Source organism: Delphinus delphis, chromosome 11, assembly GCF_949987515.2.
Source record: "Delphinus delphis chromosome 11, mDelDel1.2, whole genome shotgun sequence".
NCBI lineage: Eukaryota > Metazoa > Chordata > Mammalia > Artiodactyla > Delphinidae > Delphinus > Delphinus delphis.
In genome coordinates, this window is record NC_082693.1 from 44231057 (window position 1) to 44251344 (window position 20288).

Here is a 20288-nt window from a genome sequence, read left to right on the forward strand (position 1 = left end):
GACTAAAGCCTGGTGCATAGCTCCTCTCTTTCTCTGTGGATATATACATGTGCGTGGTGGCTAGAGCCCCTTACCAGAGTATCTCTCTCTCATAATGGCTTCTTCAGAGAGAGGAAGAGGGGACCTGCGTGAAGACCTGGGATGATCTGGAGTGGGCTAAGCCATTAGGCTGTCCCTTAAAGAAGCCCACAATCTTCATGGATGGCTCTACTGCAGGAGTCCACAAAGGCACTTCTCTATACTCTGTCTGCCAAGGGAATGGGGTATTTTGACTCTCACTGAAAGCACTGCCCCCCCTGCCCCCCCCCCCACCACCACCACTGAAGCAGTGCGGCCCTCTGTAGCATGTTTGGTGGTTATATGTTAAGTGTGTGGCCAGCTCGTGCTTCTCTTATGCAGGGACTGTGCATGCCCCATGCTCACACCATGCTCTCTAAGTTCTCTTTGGACAGGGCCTCAGCTGTTGCTTCAGCCTGAGTCTCAGATGGTGTGTATGAGTCCTGGTAATCTTGGAGCAGTTTAACCACCTCCAGGTGGTTGAACTGCACAGCATCATCCAGGGGGATGTTGCCCCACCTGAGAGGAGGAACAAAGACCATGATCAGGCAAAGAAGACATCAAGAGTGCCCTGGTTATATACATAACTGTGGTGGCTGGAGGGCCGTGGTGGAGAAGCTGCTGCCCACCTCCCTTCCCCCCACTTTCAGCTTAATCCTACTCACCTGTCCTTGACAAAAGGATTCACTTTGCAAGCCTCAATAAGGAATTTAACAACTTCAGTGTGTCCTAGGAATACAGGCAGAAGGAAAATGAGAGGGTATAGATCCTGACCCTTTTGGTGTTAACATTAGTACAGACCCTTGGCAGCTGGAGTCTGAACTAAAAGGGGAGGGGGGAAAGGCCTCTTCCCATTTTCGCTCCCTGCAGCACCCAATAAGAGCCTGCAAACTGAAGCACAGCTGGACAAAACTAGTTGCTGCCCTTGTAACCTTGAGGGCACATACAATGGGGGGTACTCTTGGTAGAAAAGAAAGGTCTTAGGATCTGCTTCCTCTCTTATTTAACCTTCAGATACCTTCAGCTGCAGCAACATGCAGGGCTGTGCGAGAGTCATAGTCTTTCTGTTCCATGTCCATGGCTGACAAGGCAAACCTGAGAGGAGTGGAAAGTAGCTGGAGTTACCCAGATCAGCCTAGAATCACTGGTATCCTTTCTGAAGTGGGGTCAGACTGGATGAGTTCCAGAAAAAGCAAAACAGAGCTTATACCAAGATCTGTAGACCGTGTACAGTCTGTGTTCTCTATCCAGATGAGACTGTTACTCCTACGTCAGAGAGATGGGAGTGTGATGGTTCCAGAAACATCACTGCCTACCTGTAGTAGGTGCCCAGTACATATTTGTTGATGTTGGTAATCCATTTGAGGCAGGGTCCTTACCAGCCTCCTAGGACTCTGCTTTTAACACCCAGGTTAATCATAACGGTGGCTACCATTAATTAAGTTCTTATCACATGGCAGTCACTGTACTTTTTTAAAAAAACTCATTTAAATGTAGTCTCTGACCATTCAGTCTGACTCTAAGGCTGAAGCACTTAACTATATTGCTATGTTGACGGCTAATGAGATCTCTGACCAGGAGTATTTTATTGTGTTTATTTGGTCAGAGTAGAAGTACCTTCGAAGAGCTGAGACATCTCCACTATAGGCAGCAAATAACAGGTTCACCACAGTTTTGTTCTGGAAAACAAATCATACCCACCTGAGATTAACTGTGACTTTGAACCCACCCATGCCCAGCTCTACCCTGTCGCCCTCCCCCATGGATGCTTAGCCAAGGGTTTTACTGAAGTGTTACGGAATATTGTCTTCTGAAATAGTCTTACAAGCCACCTGGGCTTCTCCTTACCCGAACTTCTCCTCCTTCACGCCGTGGGTCTAATTTCCGAGCGCAGTGCCTCAGGTTGTCATAGTTGTGGAAATTGAAGAGAGATACCAACTTCTAGGATTGTAAGGCAAAAAGATTGTTTACTTCCTCCCTGCACTTAGTAGGAGCTCAAAATTGCTTTATTTTCTCATTCAAAAATATTAAGTACTATATGCAAAGTGACTTACTTGGCAGAAGCTGACACCCCTATAGCTGTTCCCCAGCTTGTCCAGGGGAGGTGATAGACACATCATTCCCATGATATTGGGCACCACCAGGAGGATGGCTCCTGACACAGCTGATTTGGCTGGCAGGCCCACCTTGGGGACAAAGTTGGAACTGTGGATGAGCAAGAGGTGCCCCAAGTCTGTGTTAACAAGTTAGTCTATCCCAAATGACTTCATGGGCAAGGCCACAGCCATCTCAACCTATTGGCTTGTTAATTAGCTTTTCTTACTCCTGTCCTCCCCTGCCCCCTCTTAAATTTATGGCTTCAGTAAGGAAATATTTACTGAGTATCTACTCTGTGCCTGATGATGTGCTAGGACTAGGACAAGGTCTCTCAGTTAACTTACATTCTGGTGGTAGGACAGAGACAATAAATAGGTAAACAAACAAATAGACAAAAATAATCACAACTTATGATAACATGTTAGGAAAAAAGGAGGGTGCTGTGATAGAGAATGATGTGGGAGGGAGAGCCCAGTGGAGAGAGGGTGGTCAGAAAAGCCTCTCTTTGGAAGTGACATCCTGTATGAGACCTGGAAGAGAATCACCAGCCATGTGAGGGGCGGCAGAGGAGTGGTTCTGAAGTTGCACTGTCATGTGTTTATGTGTTTGAGGGACTTACTGTGTTTGACAAACTCCCCTAAGGATTCTTGGCCTAATTGCCCGGCTGGAAGTTAGTGAGTCAGAGGCAGGAACAGGTGTCCACCTCTCCACCTTCAGAGACTCGGTGTCCCCTTTTCTTGGCTCTGGGCTCATGGCAAATGGATGGCAGAAGCACTCACATGGAAAGCAAACTGGCCCGAGAGGTCATACATGCCGCAGGAGTGCATGAGGCTGAGGGTGTTGCGCACTGCTTCAGCGCTCAGCACGCTCTCGCCTGTGATGGGGCAGATCCCGCCATTGGCCAGGGTGGCTGCCATGACACTGCCTGATTCACAGGTCACCTCCACGGAGCACAGCTGTGGAGACGAGGCAGAGGTGAGGGTCCGGTGTGGACCTGAATGCTGTGCTCTGAGGTGTAGAGCAATGTTCTTGACATCCTGATCCTTCAGTAAGTTCCCCTGGTGTTTCTGAAGGATGCCAGAACCACTGGAGATGAGTATCCCTCTTGTGGGTCAGAGCAAGGAAGGCAGTGTGTCCCATTCCCTTGGCGCTGGGCTGAATGGCGGCATCTGCTTACCTGGAAGTAGAGATCCAGGGCAGCCATCATGTCCACCCCTTTAGGAAAGCACTGCAAGGAAGAAGAGGGGAGAGCGTTTCTCAGGCCATCAGCAGCCCCTGTCACACTGCCAGGACCTCAGCCGAAGTCCCCAGCCCCCATCGCCCTTCCACCAGCCACAGAATTCCCAGGGACTTTGTACCGGCCTCTCCCAGTTACCTTCTTTTCCTTTAGATAATAGCCGATGGCATAATTCCGATCCCCTGTTTCCTTCTCTGACTGGAATCTGAAGCAAACACCCAATTTAGTACTTGACATTTGAGGGATGGGTGTGAGAAGAAGGGGGAAAAATACCTTCCCTGAGAGAGACAGAACTAGATCACACATGTCAAACTAAATCAGCCCCTTTATTAATTCTCACACTTACACTGGAGAAAACTTCTGAACCTGAGAAAGCACTGGGTCCAGCTTTATTGTAAAGTGTGAAAAACAAAACCAAACCCAAAATGATCTAGTCATTTAGTCTAGGAAAATGAGGTTTTTGGCTTTGAGAGACTTTGCAAGAGAGGGCCCAGGTGCAAACTCTCACACTGTCTTTCTCATTAAGTACCAAATAGAAATGGAACAGATCCTTTTACAAAGCAAACAAATGTCCATGAAGGGGCTCAGAGGAAGCTGAAAGGCCAAGGTTCCCCTGGGATTTCTTCTTCCTAAGATTCTATCCTCCTCCTCCATTCCCCGCCCCCCACATACACACTCAAACACACATCCCCACACACATTCAGCCAATCCTGTGAACAGGGCCTTACGTGGCATTGCTGAAACCCATGTATTCATTCCCAGCCATTTTATTCAGATACTGCAAGACCTGGAAGAGAAAAAGGGGCATGGGAGGCACCCCATGCGTAAGGACCCCTAGTAAACACATAGGCTGATTAACCCTTCTGCACTCCTCAGTCCTTATCCCAGCAGGGACTTCAGGAGGCTTTCTTCCCTCACGCCAGCAGATTCCTACACCTCTGGAAATAAGGCTTCTAGTATGGGCTGGTACACCATCAAAGTGGGGTTAGAGCCAGGCACTGGGGCAGCTGGAATGGACAACATGCCATGGAGAAAAGCAGCCAGGGGCTGCGCAGTGAGGGAACTTACAAAATCAAACTTCTCTGCTTTGTTACAGTCCATCTGCAAGGAGACAAAAAGAGATATCAGTATTCTAAGCCTAGGAGGATGACAGGGAGGGTCAGAAGGATGTAGTGGAGATAAAGTGTTAGACCGGTTTTGCTACTGGGTGTGTGTTGCATTTTACAATTTTTTTTTTTTTTAACAACTGAGACTTTTTTATATCCATGCATACCTAGTGATCTTAAAAAACAAATCATTTAGATTTTATTATCAGGTAATGAGTACAGATAAGCTCACCCCAGCTATGAGTCTCACCCATCCCTGAGTCTCACTCTCATTTCCATTCTCAATGCCAACCATCATCCCTGACTCCCACTTTCATTTTCCTGATTCCAATCCTGTTCCCAAGCCCCACCCCTATTCCTGGTCCCCATCCTCATTCCTTACACCTCAGGCTGGAGGCTTCCTCTATCCTACCCCTGACTCCCATGGCCATTTCCAAGACTGGAGTGAGTGATGGGAATGGGAGGACGGTGTGTGTTGCATACATTATAATATTCAATTATATCAATTATATTGATAACTGAAATAAAGCTAAAGATTTTAGCTAAGAGTCAAGTCAGTAGGGCCTGTTTAGATGGGAATGGGATGAGGCAGGCCCCAGATACAGGGCTGTAGATAGAGCTATCCCGGAGCAAGGGGAGAGCCTGAGCCTGGTCCATCCCCCTCCCCCCACCCCACAATTGCTTCCTGTACTCGTCAGCTATAGTGTCAACACCACAGGGACTCTGACACTTGGGTCCCTGGGGGGAGGGTTCCTAACACCACCTTCCCCAGGAAGGTTTGTGATTGGCTCTGGATTGTTGCTGCCCACACTGCTCTCAGGTTCTTGCTCAAGCCCTGGGAGACCTACAGCTGACAGGCTGGCCAGACACCCTTGCTCAAGGCCAACTCACAGCTCCAGGTGACGTGAATAGCTGCCCTGTTCTGGCCATTCACCCTTCTTTCCATGTGTCCCTCACCCACAAGTGGCCAATCAGTACCTAACAGAGCTGTCCTCCCCCTGTGTGTGGCATTTGGTCCTTCGTGCTAGGCTGGGGTCAGGACCTGCTCACTTCCCTCAGAGCCAGGAAGCTCTGGGCTCCAGACTCATGGGTAGGAGCTGGGATACAGTTCCATTTACTAACATCCTCAGCATAATTTGTGAGTCCCTGCTGTGTCTTCACTGCCTCCTGGGCACCCTCAAAGGAATCAAGTCCCCACCAATCTCCCTGGAGAGACAGGCAGATACGAGGGATATAGGAACAAGGGGGTTTAGAGAACAGTACCTTCCAGAAGGCTAGGGTGGCACTGACCTTGATCAGGGAGCTCACAACAATGGCACCAGCATTGACCATGGGGTTATGGGGGATTCCTGGGGAAATACAAACCACCCAGAGTCTTACCAGCCACTGAGCAAAACCTTTACCGCCTGCCCACTCTGTAGGGTAAATGGGAAAGATCTCTTTGCTGGGGAGGATGGAGTGACAGAGCTGATCAGGAAGGGCAGAGAAACACACACCCTTGGGAGGAGGGTAGGGTAAGAAGGGGGCATCTGTGAGTCTGGTCTGAGCCCAGGGAGTGCTCACCTTCCTCATTGAGGGAGAGCTTATTGTAGCGCAGGCCGCTGGGCTCCTTGCCCACGAACTTGTGCACGTAGTCAGTGCCTAGGGTGCTTATGGAGATGGCATAGGTGAGGGGCTTCACACAGGACTGCAGGCAGAAGGGGATCTTTGTGTGGCCCACGGAGTGCCTGGAGGCAAGCAGGTGCCATGAAAGGGGTCGGACTATGCTCTGCCCGTGTGCCCTGCCTCCCCTTCCTCACCCAGCATCTCACCGCTGACCGTCCACAGTGCACAGGGAGACGCCCCACAGATCTGGATTTGACTTGGCCAGCTGAGGGATGTAGGCCGCCACCTGGGTATGAGTGGGTAGAGAAAACAGACAGGATGAAGACATGGATGTGGAGAGGGGGAACAGAGCTGAGGTTCGGGTCAGGAGAATCTTTTAGATAAAAGCTAAAATTCTGTCTTCTGCAAGACAAACAGGGTTCCCTCCTGCCTGTTGTTCCTAGAGACACCCAAGCCTTAAGTCCTAGAAGGCCTTGTATTTCTGCAGCCCCACTCCTATAGAGATGGCAGTAAAGCCCATAGAAGGTATAAAGAGAATTCTGGGGTCAGCTTCCCTTTTCTGCTCTTAGGCTTAATTACCCTGTAGGTCTCTTTCAAAGTTCTATTGAATCCTTATGTCAGCTGTCTCCATAAAAACTTCAGATTCCCTCACCTGTTCTAGAAATCACAGGTAAAATACATAAAGCCCTTGTCCCCATTTTTAGAGGTTCTGCTTCTCATCACTCATCCACTGGATTCCCAGCCCCAGGAAATCTCTGAGAAGCAAGGTATATCTGGTCCAGAGCCCTTGCCCATCCCTCAGTCCCCTGGCCCTCACTTTGCCTCCAGTGAGCTCTTTGGCATCCTCAAAGATGCGGTCCACATGGCTCGTGAACTCCTCAAAATCAGGAATGACGAACTTCTTTCGGAATGCCTGGGTCAGGAGCACAATGTTCCTGCTCACACACCTGGATCCCAGACACGATTGGGTTAGGGGGCTGGAGAGATGCAGCTGTGACTCACTCTGGAGCCATGGAAGTTGGGAATGAAGAAAGTGTGAGTGGTCATTGGGTTTGGGACCAACAGCTGTGTAACCTTTGGCATATCACTTGATCTTTCTGGGTCTTAAGTTTCTATGCCTCTAAAATGAGGGGTTGTAATGATATGTAAAGATATTCCAAGACACAGTGTCTTGGGATAGGAGAAAAAATAAATACCTGAATAATATGTATGGTAGGTCATCTTTATATTTTAAATCTTAAATTATACAAGTATGTTTACATATATTCCTATATATATATGTAAATGCTTAGGACATTATCTAGAAGATATCTACTAATCTGTTAACAACGTTTACTTCTGGGAAAAGGGACAGGGATGGGGAGAGAGGGAAAGGAGAACATGTATTTCTCTGTTGCTTGAACTTTTACAATACGTATAGGCATATATATGTGTTACTTGTGTAATAAATAAGTAATAAAGTTGAGGGGTTGAATTATCCAATCCCCAGTATCCCTTCCTGCTGTCAAAGTCTGTGTCCAAAGAACTGCTTTGAGAGCATTGCCCTTGTTTCCGGGGCCCTCACTTTCGGAAGAGATCTCGGTCCAAGAGGCCACCACTGCTGGTCTCTCGAACCATGCGGCGCATCTGGCTCATGCAGTCCCGGAGCCGGGGATCTGACGTCTGCAGTCCAGTGGCCTTCAGTGCCTTCAGGGGAAAGGAGCCTGGTAAGGTCAGCTACAAGGACAATAATCTAATCCTAATCATTTTTCCCAATGGATAACAATTAACTCAACCCCAACTACTACAACAGGTGGAAGAAATGGGTTTGCAGACCAAGAAAGGATGGAATATAACAGTTTTGAAGGCTAATAGGGGTTTCCTGCCCTTTTTCATCAAGGCAGCTGGTTTCTGAACCCCTTGGGTCAAAGTCGCAAACCAAAAAGATGGGCTGAGTCAGAGGGTTGAATCATCCCACCTAGGGCAGGGATGGGATTGCCTCATCAGCCTAGGTATCTGCTATCATCAGCTATTCTTCATCCTCATGAAGCAACCCATTAGCTGCCCTGTACTTGTCCTACCTTCCTTTCCCCAGTTTCCAGAGATCCTAAGGGATCAGTGTTCTGAGCAGGTAGAGAGGAACTTACAGTAGTGAACTTGTGGATAGGGATTCGTTCCTGTCCCTCAGCAATAGTGTAGAAGAGCAGATCACCCAGACGGGACAGCATGCCACTCTCTGACGAATCACTGTTTGGGGGCAAACACAGGGGAGGAGGACAGGAACCTGAGAACTCCTCCCTGCTCCTCCTCCTAGAACAAGGGCTTAGCAGCAGGTAGGTGTCCTCAGTCTACACCTTCTCCCTGAACCATCTGATCTACCCCTATAATTCCAACCTTCACATCCGTCCTGAGAAGTCTTAAATCCTATTCTCTTTCTTTTGTTCCTAAACTTCAGACATTTATTTCTAGTTGCCTTCTAAATACTTCCATTTCTAGATATCCCATAGGCACTGCAGACTCAACTGTCCAAGCCTGAGATCATCTTGCCTCCCTCCCTCTGCTCCTCCTCTTGTGGTTCCCATTTGGATTAATAGTGTTACCACTTACCCGGGGGCGGGGGCAAGCCGGAAATGTGGAATCATTTGGATAATTCCCATACCTTACATTCATAACCAACATTGGATGAATCTACCTCCATAATGTCTCTCAAATCCACCCTCTTTTCTTCTCTTCCCCTGTGCTAGCACGGTGTGGTAGAAAGAACCAGTTTGCCTTTAATAGCTGTGATCTTAATATGGATAGTAAGTCAGGTTATTTAATAAAGCTGAACCTGTTTCCTCATCCCTAAAATGAGGGTTTAACATCTGCTTCACATGGGTGATGTGAGGTTTAATTTAAATGCCATTCCATGAAAAACCATCTTTCACAAAGTAGATGCTCAGTAGCTCCTTGTTGTCTGTTACCTATCTGCTCCTACACTCTCTTGACTTGCAACCCACCTTCCACAATGTGCCAGTTATCTTTCTAAAACTCAAATATCATTTCTCTACTCAAAAACCTTTGATAGCTCCCCAGTGCCTACAAAATAAGTTCTTATTCCTTGGTATGGCATTCAAGGCTCTTTAAAACCTGTCAATATTCCTTTCCTATTCTCCACTATGCCCCCATACTCCAGTTATGCCAGGTAATAAATAGGTGGCCTAGGCACTGTCAGGCTTCCTGGCCCTTGTTGTTTACACTGAAACTTCTGCATGGAAAGACCTTTTCCTCCTTCACATGCACAGTCCTGCTTATCCCTCAAGGTCCAGATCAAATGTTACTAACTCTGTAAAGCCTTTCCCAAACTTCTTGATTTTGCTTATGCTGCTGGTATGACACAACATACCATCTTATTGACAGAAGACAATCTCCCTTGCTCCACTGTTATGTCTTCGTGTTTTATACATCTTTGTCTTCCTAGAACTGAGCAAAGTCCCTAGCACACTACGGATCTTCAATAAAGAATCACCAAGTTACATTTCTAGGAATACCCCTGTTCCCTAAAGTATCTCTCTCACTGGATTATAGCACCTAAAAATACAGGTACTAAAGATTTTTGATCTTCAAGATTTCTTCTATTAATATGTTAACAGATTTAGAGGAATTATTTTATCAGCTCATTCCAAATATGATAACTATGAGATTAGACCCTTCAAAACCCTTAGATCCAACAATTTGACTTCCAGGTATTTACCATATAAGTGTATTCACATACCTACAAGGTAACATATTCACAGTCATTCATTGCATTGTTAGTAATAGTAACACTGGAAACAACCTAAATGTGCATCAACAGGGAACTGGTTAGGTAAATTAGGGTATATTCATATGATGGAATATTATGCAATGTAGAAAAAAGAAATGAGGGCGTGCTTTAAGTATTGATATGGAATGATCTTTAAGATGTAATATTAACTAAAAGAAGAAAGCTGTAGAACAGCGTTTATAGTATATGGTACTATTTATGCTTAAAAGGGAACATATATATGTATGTTTTTTCAGGCACAAAATATTTCTGGAAGGATATATAAGAAACCGGTAAGACTGATTTAGCTCCCTCTAGGGAGATGAAGCAGGTGCTGGGCAAAAGAAGCAAGAGGGATGCTTCCCACTACATATCTTTTTATATATTTTGAATTTTGAATCATACAAATATGTACATTTTACCTAATGGATATGATATATTGATATATGATTATGAATATATTATCTATTGAAACAATGCATTTAAAAATAAAAAGCCTCACAAGGAACTTGGCATAGACTAGGCATGTGTGTGTTTTGGGCCAGGAGGAATACCAGGAGAGGGGGAAGTTCTTCTGTTTCTGAAGAAATCCAGTTGTTATAATGAGGCTGGTGCCTATAGGGAGGAAAGGATCCATGTGGTGGCAGAGGAAGGGAGGAAAAAGCTATCTGAGGAATAACTCAAGAAGGAAAGTACGCAGGAATATTTTGAGGCCAGGTCTCCTTGCCTGGAAAATGAAGGAAGACAGGAAACAATGCCACATGGCTGAATGTATCACAAGCATTTAAAAAAAAATTGCATACCCTTTGACCAAGATATGGATTGATCTGCAAGATAATGTTGGGGGTGGGGTAAGGTGCAGAATAATATGTATAGTATGATACCATTTGTAAAAAGTGGAAATAATATCATCATATATTTGCTGATATATGCATAAAATATCTCTAGAAGGTTATACAAAATATCAGTGACATGTCTCTGGGGAGCAAAATTTCCTAGGAATTTAAGAAATAATTGAACAAGTGCATAAGAATATGGAGTAACCAAATTGAAGACTGGTTAAATAAACTGATACCTCATACAATGGAATCTTAAAATGGCAAAATGGCAGCCATTAAGATGACATCATGCATGCCCACATTAAATCATATTAACAGCTGTTCATAAATGGGAAATATAGGCTACCAAAGAATAAGAATACTATGATCCTATTTTTGTTCAATTTTATATATACATATAGAGTATATATATGGGTTTAAATCATGGATAGATATTAAATATGGATATATGGTTCCCTCTAATATTGGGATCTTGATTTTCTTCTTGATACTCTATTTACCTGGTTCTTTAATAATTAGAAATAAAGTTAAATATTAAAGAAACAAAACAGTAACCTAAATAACAGGGCATTTTCTCTTTGCTGCCCTCCTTATCCACCAAGAACACTTCCCCTCATGGTGTCACACTCCCAGAACCCATCCCCCTCCATGCCCTCAACTCCTGCCCAAAGGAGCATTGGTCCAAGGCCTTTACCAAGAAGTCCCTGGGAGCACAGGCAGCAATAGGCGAGAGGATTAAGGTTCCTAAAAACAATTCCAATTGTAAATCAACTATAGGCCAATTAAAACAGCAACAACAAAACAAACCACTTCCATCACCTGACACTACAGGGTAAGGAAGGGTGTGTGTGGAGGAACCAGGGATGCTTCTTGCTCCCCATCCCACAGAAGGTGTGAGGGTGAGGGAGGTTAAGCCTTTTCTCTAACTCACCACCATTTCTCCCAAGGTGATTATTTGGGAAAAGTCAGGATGGAGAGTAGACCAGGAGAGAGAGGGTTTATTCTTTAAAATTTAAACATTTTGTGTCTCCTTGAGAAGAGGCTGATGGAAAAGTACAGCATAATAATAATTCTCATTAATAATAAATAGATAATACCTTATTGGATGTTACCTATCCAGGACAGGGACTCCAGTGGTGATGAGGTAGAGGACAGAGCAGTCTGGCTACTTTAATTATGGTGTGCATGTCTTTCTGAATGTCATCAGTAGATATCAATGACAAGGGAGATGGTCCATTTCCTGTTCCTGCTATAAAAAAGCAGGGGCTACTTGGATAGTGTCTATGTTGGCTTCTGGAGAGGACAAAATTCCCTGCTCAGCTCCGTTTCTGCGTCTCGAAGAAGCTCAGCCACCAAGTGTTCCAGGGTGGTGGGGGAGAGAGGTGCAGCCTCTCGGGCAGAGTAAGAACCCAAGGGAAGAGAACCCCTTAAATCAGGGAGCCGCCTGAGCAGCACATAAAACGGCTCTGACTGGCTCTGGTTTGGGAGATCTGCGTCTTATGATTCTCCCCCCCCCCATTATAAAGATTTTCCTCCTTCAAAAACCAATCGGAGAACCACCCTTATTCTACAGATTACGGAGCCCTGATAACGTACACACCCAACACATACGCAAGTATCTGCGCACCAGTAACACACGAGCATCACACACGCCGAAACACAGATCGACCACACACAGACCCAAGAACACTGGGACTCTAGGCAGGCTGTTCTATACCCACGCATCCCCTAATATACACACGAGGACAGGGGAGAGAAGGAGGATGAGGATGGGCGGTGCGCACACAGCCCTGCACTCAGACACGCGCACCAAGCAACACTCCGCACCCACCTGCGCTCCCAATTAAGTACGCACCTTGGACAGGCACCATCCCGAGGACCGACCTGCCCAAACGCCTTGCCGGGCGGACGGCACGTTACCGCCCGAGCGCGGCGGACCCAAAGCCCCAAATCTAAAGGAAAAGGCATCGCAGGCCAGTAAGCGAGGAGAGGAGAAGGGAGATGCGAAGCGCTCCTTGAGGAAGGGGACTCGGAAGCTAGTGGGAACGACAGTGAGAGTGCCTGTCCTCTGCCCCTGTCCCGCGAGCCTTACTGATCCTGATGCTGCGGCTGGTGGCTGTGTGGCGTCTCCCTGCCCTGCGCCGCGGCCTCACTGAGGTGGTGCCAGACGCCCCCGCCAAGGAGGGGGCTCCGGCTCAGGTGACCCCAGCCTCCCCGCCGGCAGTAACTGCCGGCCCCGCTCAGCGCATTCTGCAGAGCCTTGATGGAGCGCATCCCCCCAGCGCGCCGCCCGCTCGGCCAGAGCTCCCAGGGCTTCTGAGCGGTGGTCGGAGGGAGGGGCGGAGGAAACGCGGACCACGTGGGGCGAGCTAAGCAACGGAATGCCGGACCTGCGGGGTGGAGAGGTGAGACCCGGTAGGTGGGGTTGGAGCAGGAGGAGGGGCCGGTCCCTACAAGGCTCGGTACACTGCCAGGTGCACCCAATCCTCGCCTAGACAAGGCGTCGATGTGGAGTGCACGCGATAGGGAACACAGAGCGCAGGGTGTCTAGTGGCTGGTGAGAAGTGGGCGGTGCCTGAGAGTTGGGATGGACAATGCCCAGGCCCAATCATGAGAAAGTAAAAAACTTGGGGGCGGAGATAAAACGAGGCTACCCAATGAAAGCAAGGCGGTGGGCCGTCCACAAAAATCCGGCGGATTCCTCCGCGTTCCGGCTCGCTGCGGCCCGCCGTGCGTGCAAGCGCCGAGGGCGGGAAAGCTGAGGTGGGGCAGTTGTGAAGGCGGAGGACGCGGCGGCGTCAGAACGATGGAATTCTCGGAAAGAGGGGAAAGCGGTACCTCTCTACACTCGGATAAGAGTGAGCCCTGCTCAAGAGGCCTCTTAGTGACCTCCGATATTCGAAGTCCAAAACCGGCCTTCAGTATCCGGCCTTGTAGCGCGGCGTGGAGGCCCAACGAATGCCTTGTTTCCAGCACGCGGTGTTGGTGAGTGAGGAGTCATGTGGCAGGAAATTACCCCGACCAGAAACAGCGCCCAGGAACTTCAGTGAGATCATGAGGCGGGGGAAAGGTCATCCTGGGCTGCTAGGGTGCCTGGGTTCTCGTTTTACCTCTGCCAATTATTTGGTGTCTGTTTAAGACTTAGGTGTCCTTAACTCTGAGCCCTTAAACATTTTATAAGCCGTTAGGTGTCCCCTAAATTTTAGCTAATTTAATTGCTTGCCTCTGTATTCCTCACAGGCAGAAAAGATGTACAAAAAGAATTTTGAAAACTAAGCACATTCGGGAATTTTATCATTTGCAACTAGGAGAACATTCACCTATATCTTCACAGCATCCGTATTTAGTAGGAGCTCATGGAAATAATAGCTGTTATGGTTTGTCAACCACTTTATATAGTGTGTCTCTCCCTCTTACCAGAGACCTAAAGAATAGTTATTACTAGTCCCATTTTGAAGATGAGGAAACTAAGACTCAGAAATTAAGACTTTTTCTTTTTTTAATATTTATTTATTTATTGGATGCATCAGGTCTTAGTTGCAGCATGTGGGATCTTTTGTTGCAGTGCGCGGGCTTCTCTCTAGTTGTGGCGCAGGGGCTCAGTTGTCCCCCGGCATGTGGGATCTTAGTTTCGCCACCAGGGATCCAACCAGCGTCCTCTGCACTGCAAGATGGATTCTTAACCAGTGGATGACCGGGGAAGTCCCAAGACTTTTTTGAATAAGATAACCCATCTAATAAGTACCAGAGTCAGGAATCAGACCCAAGTCTCTGACTACAAGACTCTCTCCATCATGCAGCTCATCCCAAAATTAACCACTGAATTATTCCAGTTGCTCCTAAAGGAAGCATTTACGTCGAAGCAGTATAATACGGTACTGAGAATTGGCTAGAGGCTGGCTGTATCACAAAATGTCACTTGCTTTTCTTTTTGTTTTTGGATTAAAATGAGCATCAAGGGTAACTGTGGGAAAAGAAATATCAAAACGATACTCTGGTGTGTTCTGTGGAAAGGCAGTTCTCCTTTGGCTTGGTTAAGGTCAGAGGGTTTATTTAGTTTGAAACCAGGTAGAGTGACCTTCCTTTTGTTTTTGTTTGTTTGTTTTTCCCTTCTGTAGTTATTCCTTATCTGCCCTATCCATTCTCCTATAGGTAGGACTCTAATTCAGGGACTCCAGCTTACCCTGGCTGCCTTATTAATGGCTTTGCCCATTACTTCTTTAAGAAAGTTCTGGGTCTTAATACTTAGTATAAATGTGAGCCAGCATTAACTTTTCCAAATGTAGTAGGCTAATCTTATCCTTGTTTCATAGGAATGTTATATCTCTGAAGTTTTTTGAGCTGTCACGAGAAAGATAACATGTGTTAGGGAATTTCTAAACATTACCCAGGTGTTTGCTTCCTTTTATTTCCTACCCCTGCTTTTTTGAATTAGCTTTAATTATAATCAGTATCAAGTTCCTCACTCTTTTTCTTCCCAGGTCTCTCTGATAGTAGGAACTGGTTGGGCAGTGAAGAAAGTCTGCCTGTAGAAGGGGAGGTTCTTTGCATAGAGATCTAGCACTTTGACCTTTGGACTGATTCTTCTTCCACTATAACATTGCTACTTTTGTATGAGGATGGAGGGTGAACCGGTGACTTGGGAGGCCCACAGCATTGTGTAAAGTATAAGATATTTAAGAACAAGTTTGTCATCCCAGGTGGTTAGAGTTTGGCAATGTTAAGTTCTTTTTTTTATTTCTGATTTGAAAAGGTCCTATCCAGTTAAATCTTTGCAAAAGTACTAGCCAGCTGTGACATGGCCAGCTAAACCTGAAGCTTTTCATAAGCTTTCAGGTATCTCTAATAGTAGGTTTTTAGGCCAGTCCCTTGTTGTGCTAGAGTTTTGTGGTGTATGGGGAAGGATTTTGAATTTTTAAATCAGAAAAGCTATATCCTCTGTGGTACAAAATTGGAAACTTGATGCTTATGTTTGGAGGATGTATGTTTGTTATGATTTACAGACTGTCATTTGTTCTACTCTTTAGATCGTAGTTAGAATCTTAATTAGTCAGAGTGAAAGATTATTTCACATAAGTTATTTTTTTCATTAGCGTTTGTTCTGCAGAAGTTACTCTTGGTGCACATTCCTTCCTGCCTTAGTTTCTCCATTTGTAAAAGATAATCTTGTCTTTTACTGGGTAAAATATAAGTACTGGGAGCTCTGACATAATCATCTTCAGTTCATTCAATGAATATTTATTCATTGGCCTATAGTGTGCCAGGCCCAGTGCTAGGAAATACAGAAATTAAAAACAAAAAACCAGTTTCTGATTATTGGAAGAAATGAGAAAGCCAGTGTTTAAAATTCCTAATGAAAAATGCTGAGGTGAAGAGATATGAAAAAGGAAGTAGAAAGAAGGGGCATCTAACTAGGCTCGGGGTGAAGGGTAGCTAAGATAAAGGGGGAGGGGCATCAAGGGAGGTTGGGGGATTGGAGCCAACTCTTTTTCTTTTTCCCATTCATGGATGGGTTTTTTAAACCCACTTTTTAAAAAAAATTTATTTTATTTATTTATTTTTGGCAGCATTGGGTCTTCGTTGCTGCACGCGGGCTTTCTCTAGCTGCGGTGGGTGGGGGCTACTCTTTGTTGTGGTGCTCAGGCTTCTCATTGCGGTGGCTTCTCTTGTTGCGGAGCACGAGCTCTAGGCGTGCGGGCTTCAGTAGTTGTGGCGCACAGGCTTAGTTGCTCCGCAGCATGTGGGATCCTCCCGGACTAGAGCTCGAACCCGTGTCCCCTGCATTGGCAGGCGGATTCTTAACCACTGCGCCACCAGGGAAGCCCTAAACCCACTTTTATTCGTTAATTGTAAGTAGTACAAATATTCCAAAAATATAAACAGACACTTAATGGCGTCCTACATTTCAAGTGTTGGTTTTTTTTAAATTTTTATTTATTATTTATTTTTAGTTTTGGCTGCGTTGGGTCTTTGTTGCTGTGCGCGGGCTTCTCACTGCAGTGACTTCTCTTGTTGCAGAGCACGAGCTCTAGGCGTGCGGGCTTCAGTAGTTGTGGCCCGCGGGCTCAGTAGTTGTGGCCCACGAGCTCTTGAGCGCAAGCTCAGTAGTTGTGGTGCACGGGCTTAGTTGCTCCGCGGCATGTGGGATCTTCCCTGGGCCAGGGCTCAAACCCGTGCCCCTGCATTGGCAGGCGGATGCTTAACCACTGCGCCACCAGGGAAGCCCCTCAAGTTTTTGAATACAACAAGTTTATCAAACCATGAACCTGTGAGCAAGGTAGTCAGAACCCCACAGCCCAGTCACGTTGGGAAGCAGATCTCCCCCACCCTCCAAACGGTATCTTGAAGGGGGTTACGTGGCACGACATGGAACATGTAAAATCTGAGATACTACAAGCAAAGAAGCTCACGGGGCGCAAAGAGGAGGGTCTGCTCCAGGGGCAAACCCCACAGCAGTACAGGAATGGTGCAGGGGGCCAGACCCCTGCCTTCCCTTCCCTGCTTGAATGCAAGTATTTACCAGTATTAAAATAAAAGGACAAAACTAAAACCCCATTTTACAAAAAAGGCGACTGAGGGGCAGTAGTGGCAAGTAACCGACTGAAGACCTGAAGGGGAAAACAGGCTTACTTTCCACAGACACTTGACCTTTCTGGGACATGGGATACAGGACAGCCTTATGGGGGGGTTGCCTTATTGAATGAGGCCTCATGAACAGGGTAGGGGTAGCAAAACAGGACGGGATCCATTTCCCAGGGAATGACTGCCTTTAGACTTCCCATGCTTTTAGCACAGAGAAGTTTCTGCGCCACTGTTAACAGGTGAATTTGTAAAATGGTCAAAATCTTTGGGAGGCAGGAGGGAATTAAACAGAAGGTCCCAGGTTAACTGAAGGCAAATTTACTCAACCTCACTATAGTAAGGGACCCATGGACCTACAGTGTCCCCTCTACAATGTGCAGAGTGGAAACTCTGACCCTTTCCAAATTGGTCCTGTGTCCAAAGCTCCCCCTATGAGAGGGACACGAACATCAGGCTTTTGATTTAGAAGCCCAATCAGAGAGACACACTGTGTCCCTGAAGAGGCACCTTAAAGAACTGAACCTGGCAGGTGGGCAGATTCCTGGCACGGTGTGAACTGGGGTCGACCAGGCCTGGTGGCCTATTGCTTCCCGAAGACCAGCCTCAAACAGGAAGGGCTGGTAGGAAACCCCGGAAGAGATCCTGGGGTGAACTGGCTCTCTCTCAATCTTGCCTTCCTCCAAAACTGAGTCTGGCCTGATTCCTCTAAGGAGCATGTCTTGCAGTCATCTCTTGCCCCTAACACACTGTGAAACTGGAGACCAGAAGGTGCATAATGACTTCAGGCTGGCTCTGGTCCACACTGATGGACCCTGCTTAGACCTATTTGGCTGAGCTGCCTCTCCAGGGAAGGGAGGAGAGGGTGAGTGGGGGTGTGGCATTTCTGGTGAGGAACTGCGTGGGGGCAGGGCAGGGTTCTGGCGAGAACGAGGCCTATGGAGCCAGGCTTCATGCAGAAGCAGCGGGGACACTCCCACCAAGCCATGCTGGGCTCTGGTCATGAGTCCCTTGGAACACTTGGACAAGTCTGATAGGAAAGCGGGTGGCACCAGCTCTTCCTTCACCTGGAGGCAAGGAGACCCAAAGCAGGGCAGAAAGGGGCCTCGGAACTGGATCAGCTTAGAGCCTCTTATTGCTTATTTAGTCAGAAAAGCATAGCTGGACCCCATGGCAGATTTGGCCCAAGGGCTAATCCTTAGGATGGGGCTTGGGAGAGAGGTCCCTCCTGCAATATTAGGATAGAGGCCTAGGCCAGGGCCTTAGAATCAGAAGCTCCCACTTTCCTTCAGGAGGTGTCGCTCCTGGCCAGCCCTGGAGCCCTCTTCCCCTACCTGCATGAAGCAGGATCCCACAGGCACCAGGGAATGATGCCTGGGAAATGATCACATGGGCTTTGGGGACCCTGTTCTACTCATGTGACACCAAAGGGAAAGACAAAGCCTCACAACCTTGGGACAAGGAGGGGAGGTGGCATCACAATGCTAGAGAAGGATGCTAGGCGCTCAGAACGCCAAGCTGCTGCTCCACCACCTGGTCCCGGCTAGCTCCTCACACTGCCCTAGTGTGTGGCCAGTCTGAAAAGGATAATGGGGGTAAGTCCTGAGTGGGCAGTGTTCTTGCACCTGAAGCAACTTACAAATGCTTTGTGACATCTGCCTCCAGGGAAAACAGAGAGGGGGATAGGAACCCCTTCCCACCCAAGGGAGGGAGGGGAAGCCATGGTTAAGGCAGTGATGCTGAAGTGAGGCTTCCTCTGGGGGATCCCTTGTGTGGAGCCAACTCATAAAGGTTGAGAGATGTTTGCAGGCACATAAGGAGAAAGGTGTTCCAGACAGAGAGCTCTGCAAGAACAAACATCATGAGAGGAACAGTTGAGGGACTCTAGATGAGTTTGGTTGGAGTGAGTTTGGTTGGGAGTGAGAATATGTGGACCAGTGAAGCTGAGGATATACTGGGGGCTGCATTATGAAGAGTTTTGAATACTGTGATAAGAATATTCAGCCACAGCCTAAAGGCAACTCCATAGTAAACCTTCTTTTAAAGCTCCTTTCATTTAAACTTACCATCCCATAAAGAAGCCCTCAATTTGCCTGCCATTACACTCATAACCAACATCTATCTCTTCAGATACTATTTAAGAGGACTCCTTCCTCCACTCTCAGGTTAATCTCTCTACTTACTTTGCTCTATTTTTCAACTTCTTCTGATGACTCCATCATTCAGCATTTAAATATGCTCAAGACTCTGCCATCTTAAGAAACAGCCACTATATTTTGACTCTTTTTGTGTGTGATTAAATTAAAATATATTTCAGTTAAGTAGCTTTATGCAATTCAGATTTTCCATCAATATTGCTTTTTTTTCTTTTTTTAAAATTTGAGATATAATTGATATATTTTTACTCTTATCTGTATTCCTTCCATCACCAAGTTTTTTGAAAAAGTTGTTACACTTACCACTTCTTTATGCTCAGTTATTATTTATTATGGTGAAACTAAGCTGATGCTGCCATTGTGTTGCTTTAGGCTCATAGGCTTTAAGGGATTCAGTGGAGTTGAAAGTTTAAATAATAATTCATCAAGGTCAGCAAATAGATTAATATGTTTAAAAACTCCTAAGACATCATTAGTTAAGCACGTGTATTGGAATAAGATTTTTTTTTTTTTTTTGCGGTACGAGGGCCTCTCACTGTTGTGGCCTCTCCCGTTGCGGAGCACAGGCTCCGGACGCGCAGGCTCAGCGGCCATGGCTCACGGGCCCAGCCGCTCTGCGGCATGTGGGATCTTCTCGGACCGGGGCACGAACCCATGTCCCCTGCATCGGCAGGCGGACTCTCAACCACTGCGCCACCAGGGAAGCCCTAAAAATTTTTTTTTTTAACTTTTTATTTTATATTGGGGTATAGCCGATTAACAATGTTGTGATTGTTTCAACAGAATTTTTATTATTCAGCATATAAGCTCAAGCAGGGAAAAAATATAGGTCATAAAACTTATCAATTA

General features: G+C 46.6%; 2 protein-coding genes across 6 annotated transcripts in view; one reads left to right on the forward strand and one right to left on the reverse strand.

Annotated features, from left to right (window-relative positions):
- Window positions 1-395: 395 nt before the first annotated feature.
- On the reverse strand, window positions 396-13051 carry GLS2 (glutaminase 2). Of its 3 annotated transcripts, none has more exons than XM_060025008.1 (18): window positions 12797-13051; window positions 8229-8328; window positions 7667-7788; window positions 6920-7049; window positions 6309-6388; window positions 6061-6146; window positions 5788-5846; window positions 4460-4492; window positions 4120-4178; window positions 3530-3596; window positions 3332-3382; window positions 2934-3110; window positions 2112-2243; window positions 1906-1998; window positions 1675-1736; window positions 1076-1152; window positions 723-786; window positions 396-576 (listed from the first exon to the last, which is right to left on the reverse strand). In XM_060025008.1, the coding sequence occupies exons 1-18, from the start codon at window positions 12976-12978 to the stop codon at window positions 420-422; spliced, it is 1731 nt and encodes a 576-aa protein (XP_059880991.1). In that variant the 5' UTR covers window positions 12979-13051; the 3' UTR covers window positions 396-419. The 3 variants fall into 3 exon arrangements, with proteins under 3 accessions (XP_059880991.1, XP_059880988.1, XP_059880989.1); XM_060025005.1 differs by having other exon boundaries at window positions 6061-6224; window positions 12797-13050; XM_060025006.1 differs by lacking the exon at window positions 12797-13051 and adding an exon at window positions 12560-12790 and having other exon boundaries at window positions 6061-6224.
- A 403-nt stretch (window positions 13052-13454) lies between these two features.
- Window positions 13455-20288, forward strand: part of RBMS2 (RNA binding motif single stranded interacting protein 2) — a 78838-nt gene continuing 72004 nt past the window's right edge. For 2 of the 3 annotated variants that reach the window (XM_060025018.1, XM_060025019.1), the window contains exon 1: window positions 13456-13689. The gene's annotated coding sequence lies outside the window, so the exon portion shown is untranslated. Of the gene's footprint in view, window positions 13690-20288 lie in introns of all 3 variants that reach the window. The other variant, XM_060025022.1, reaches the window with a different exon arrangement.

Coding starts and splice junctions, on each gene's coding strand:
- GLS2 (XM_060025005.1), bottom strand. CDS start 12,978: ATGCGCTCCATCAAGGCTCTGCAGAATGCGCTGAGCGGGGCCGGCAGT. Junction 7,050..7,666: donor GACCGAGATCTCTTCCGAAA/GTGAGGGCCCCG, acceptor TCTGGGATCCAG/GTGTGTGAGCAGGAACATTG. Junction 6,225..6,308: donor TGCACTGTGGACGGTCAGCG/GTGAGATGCTGG, acceptor GCTTGCCTCCAG/GCACTCCGTGGGCCACACAA.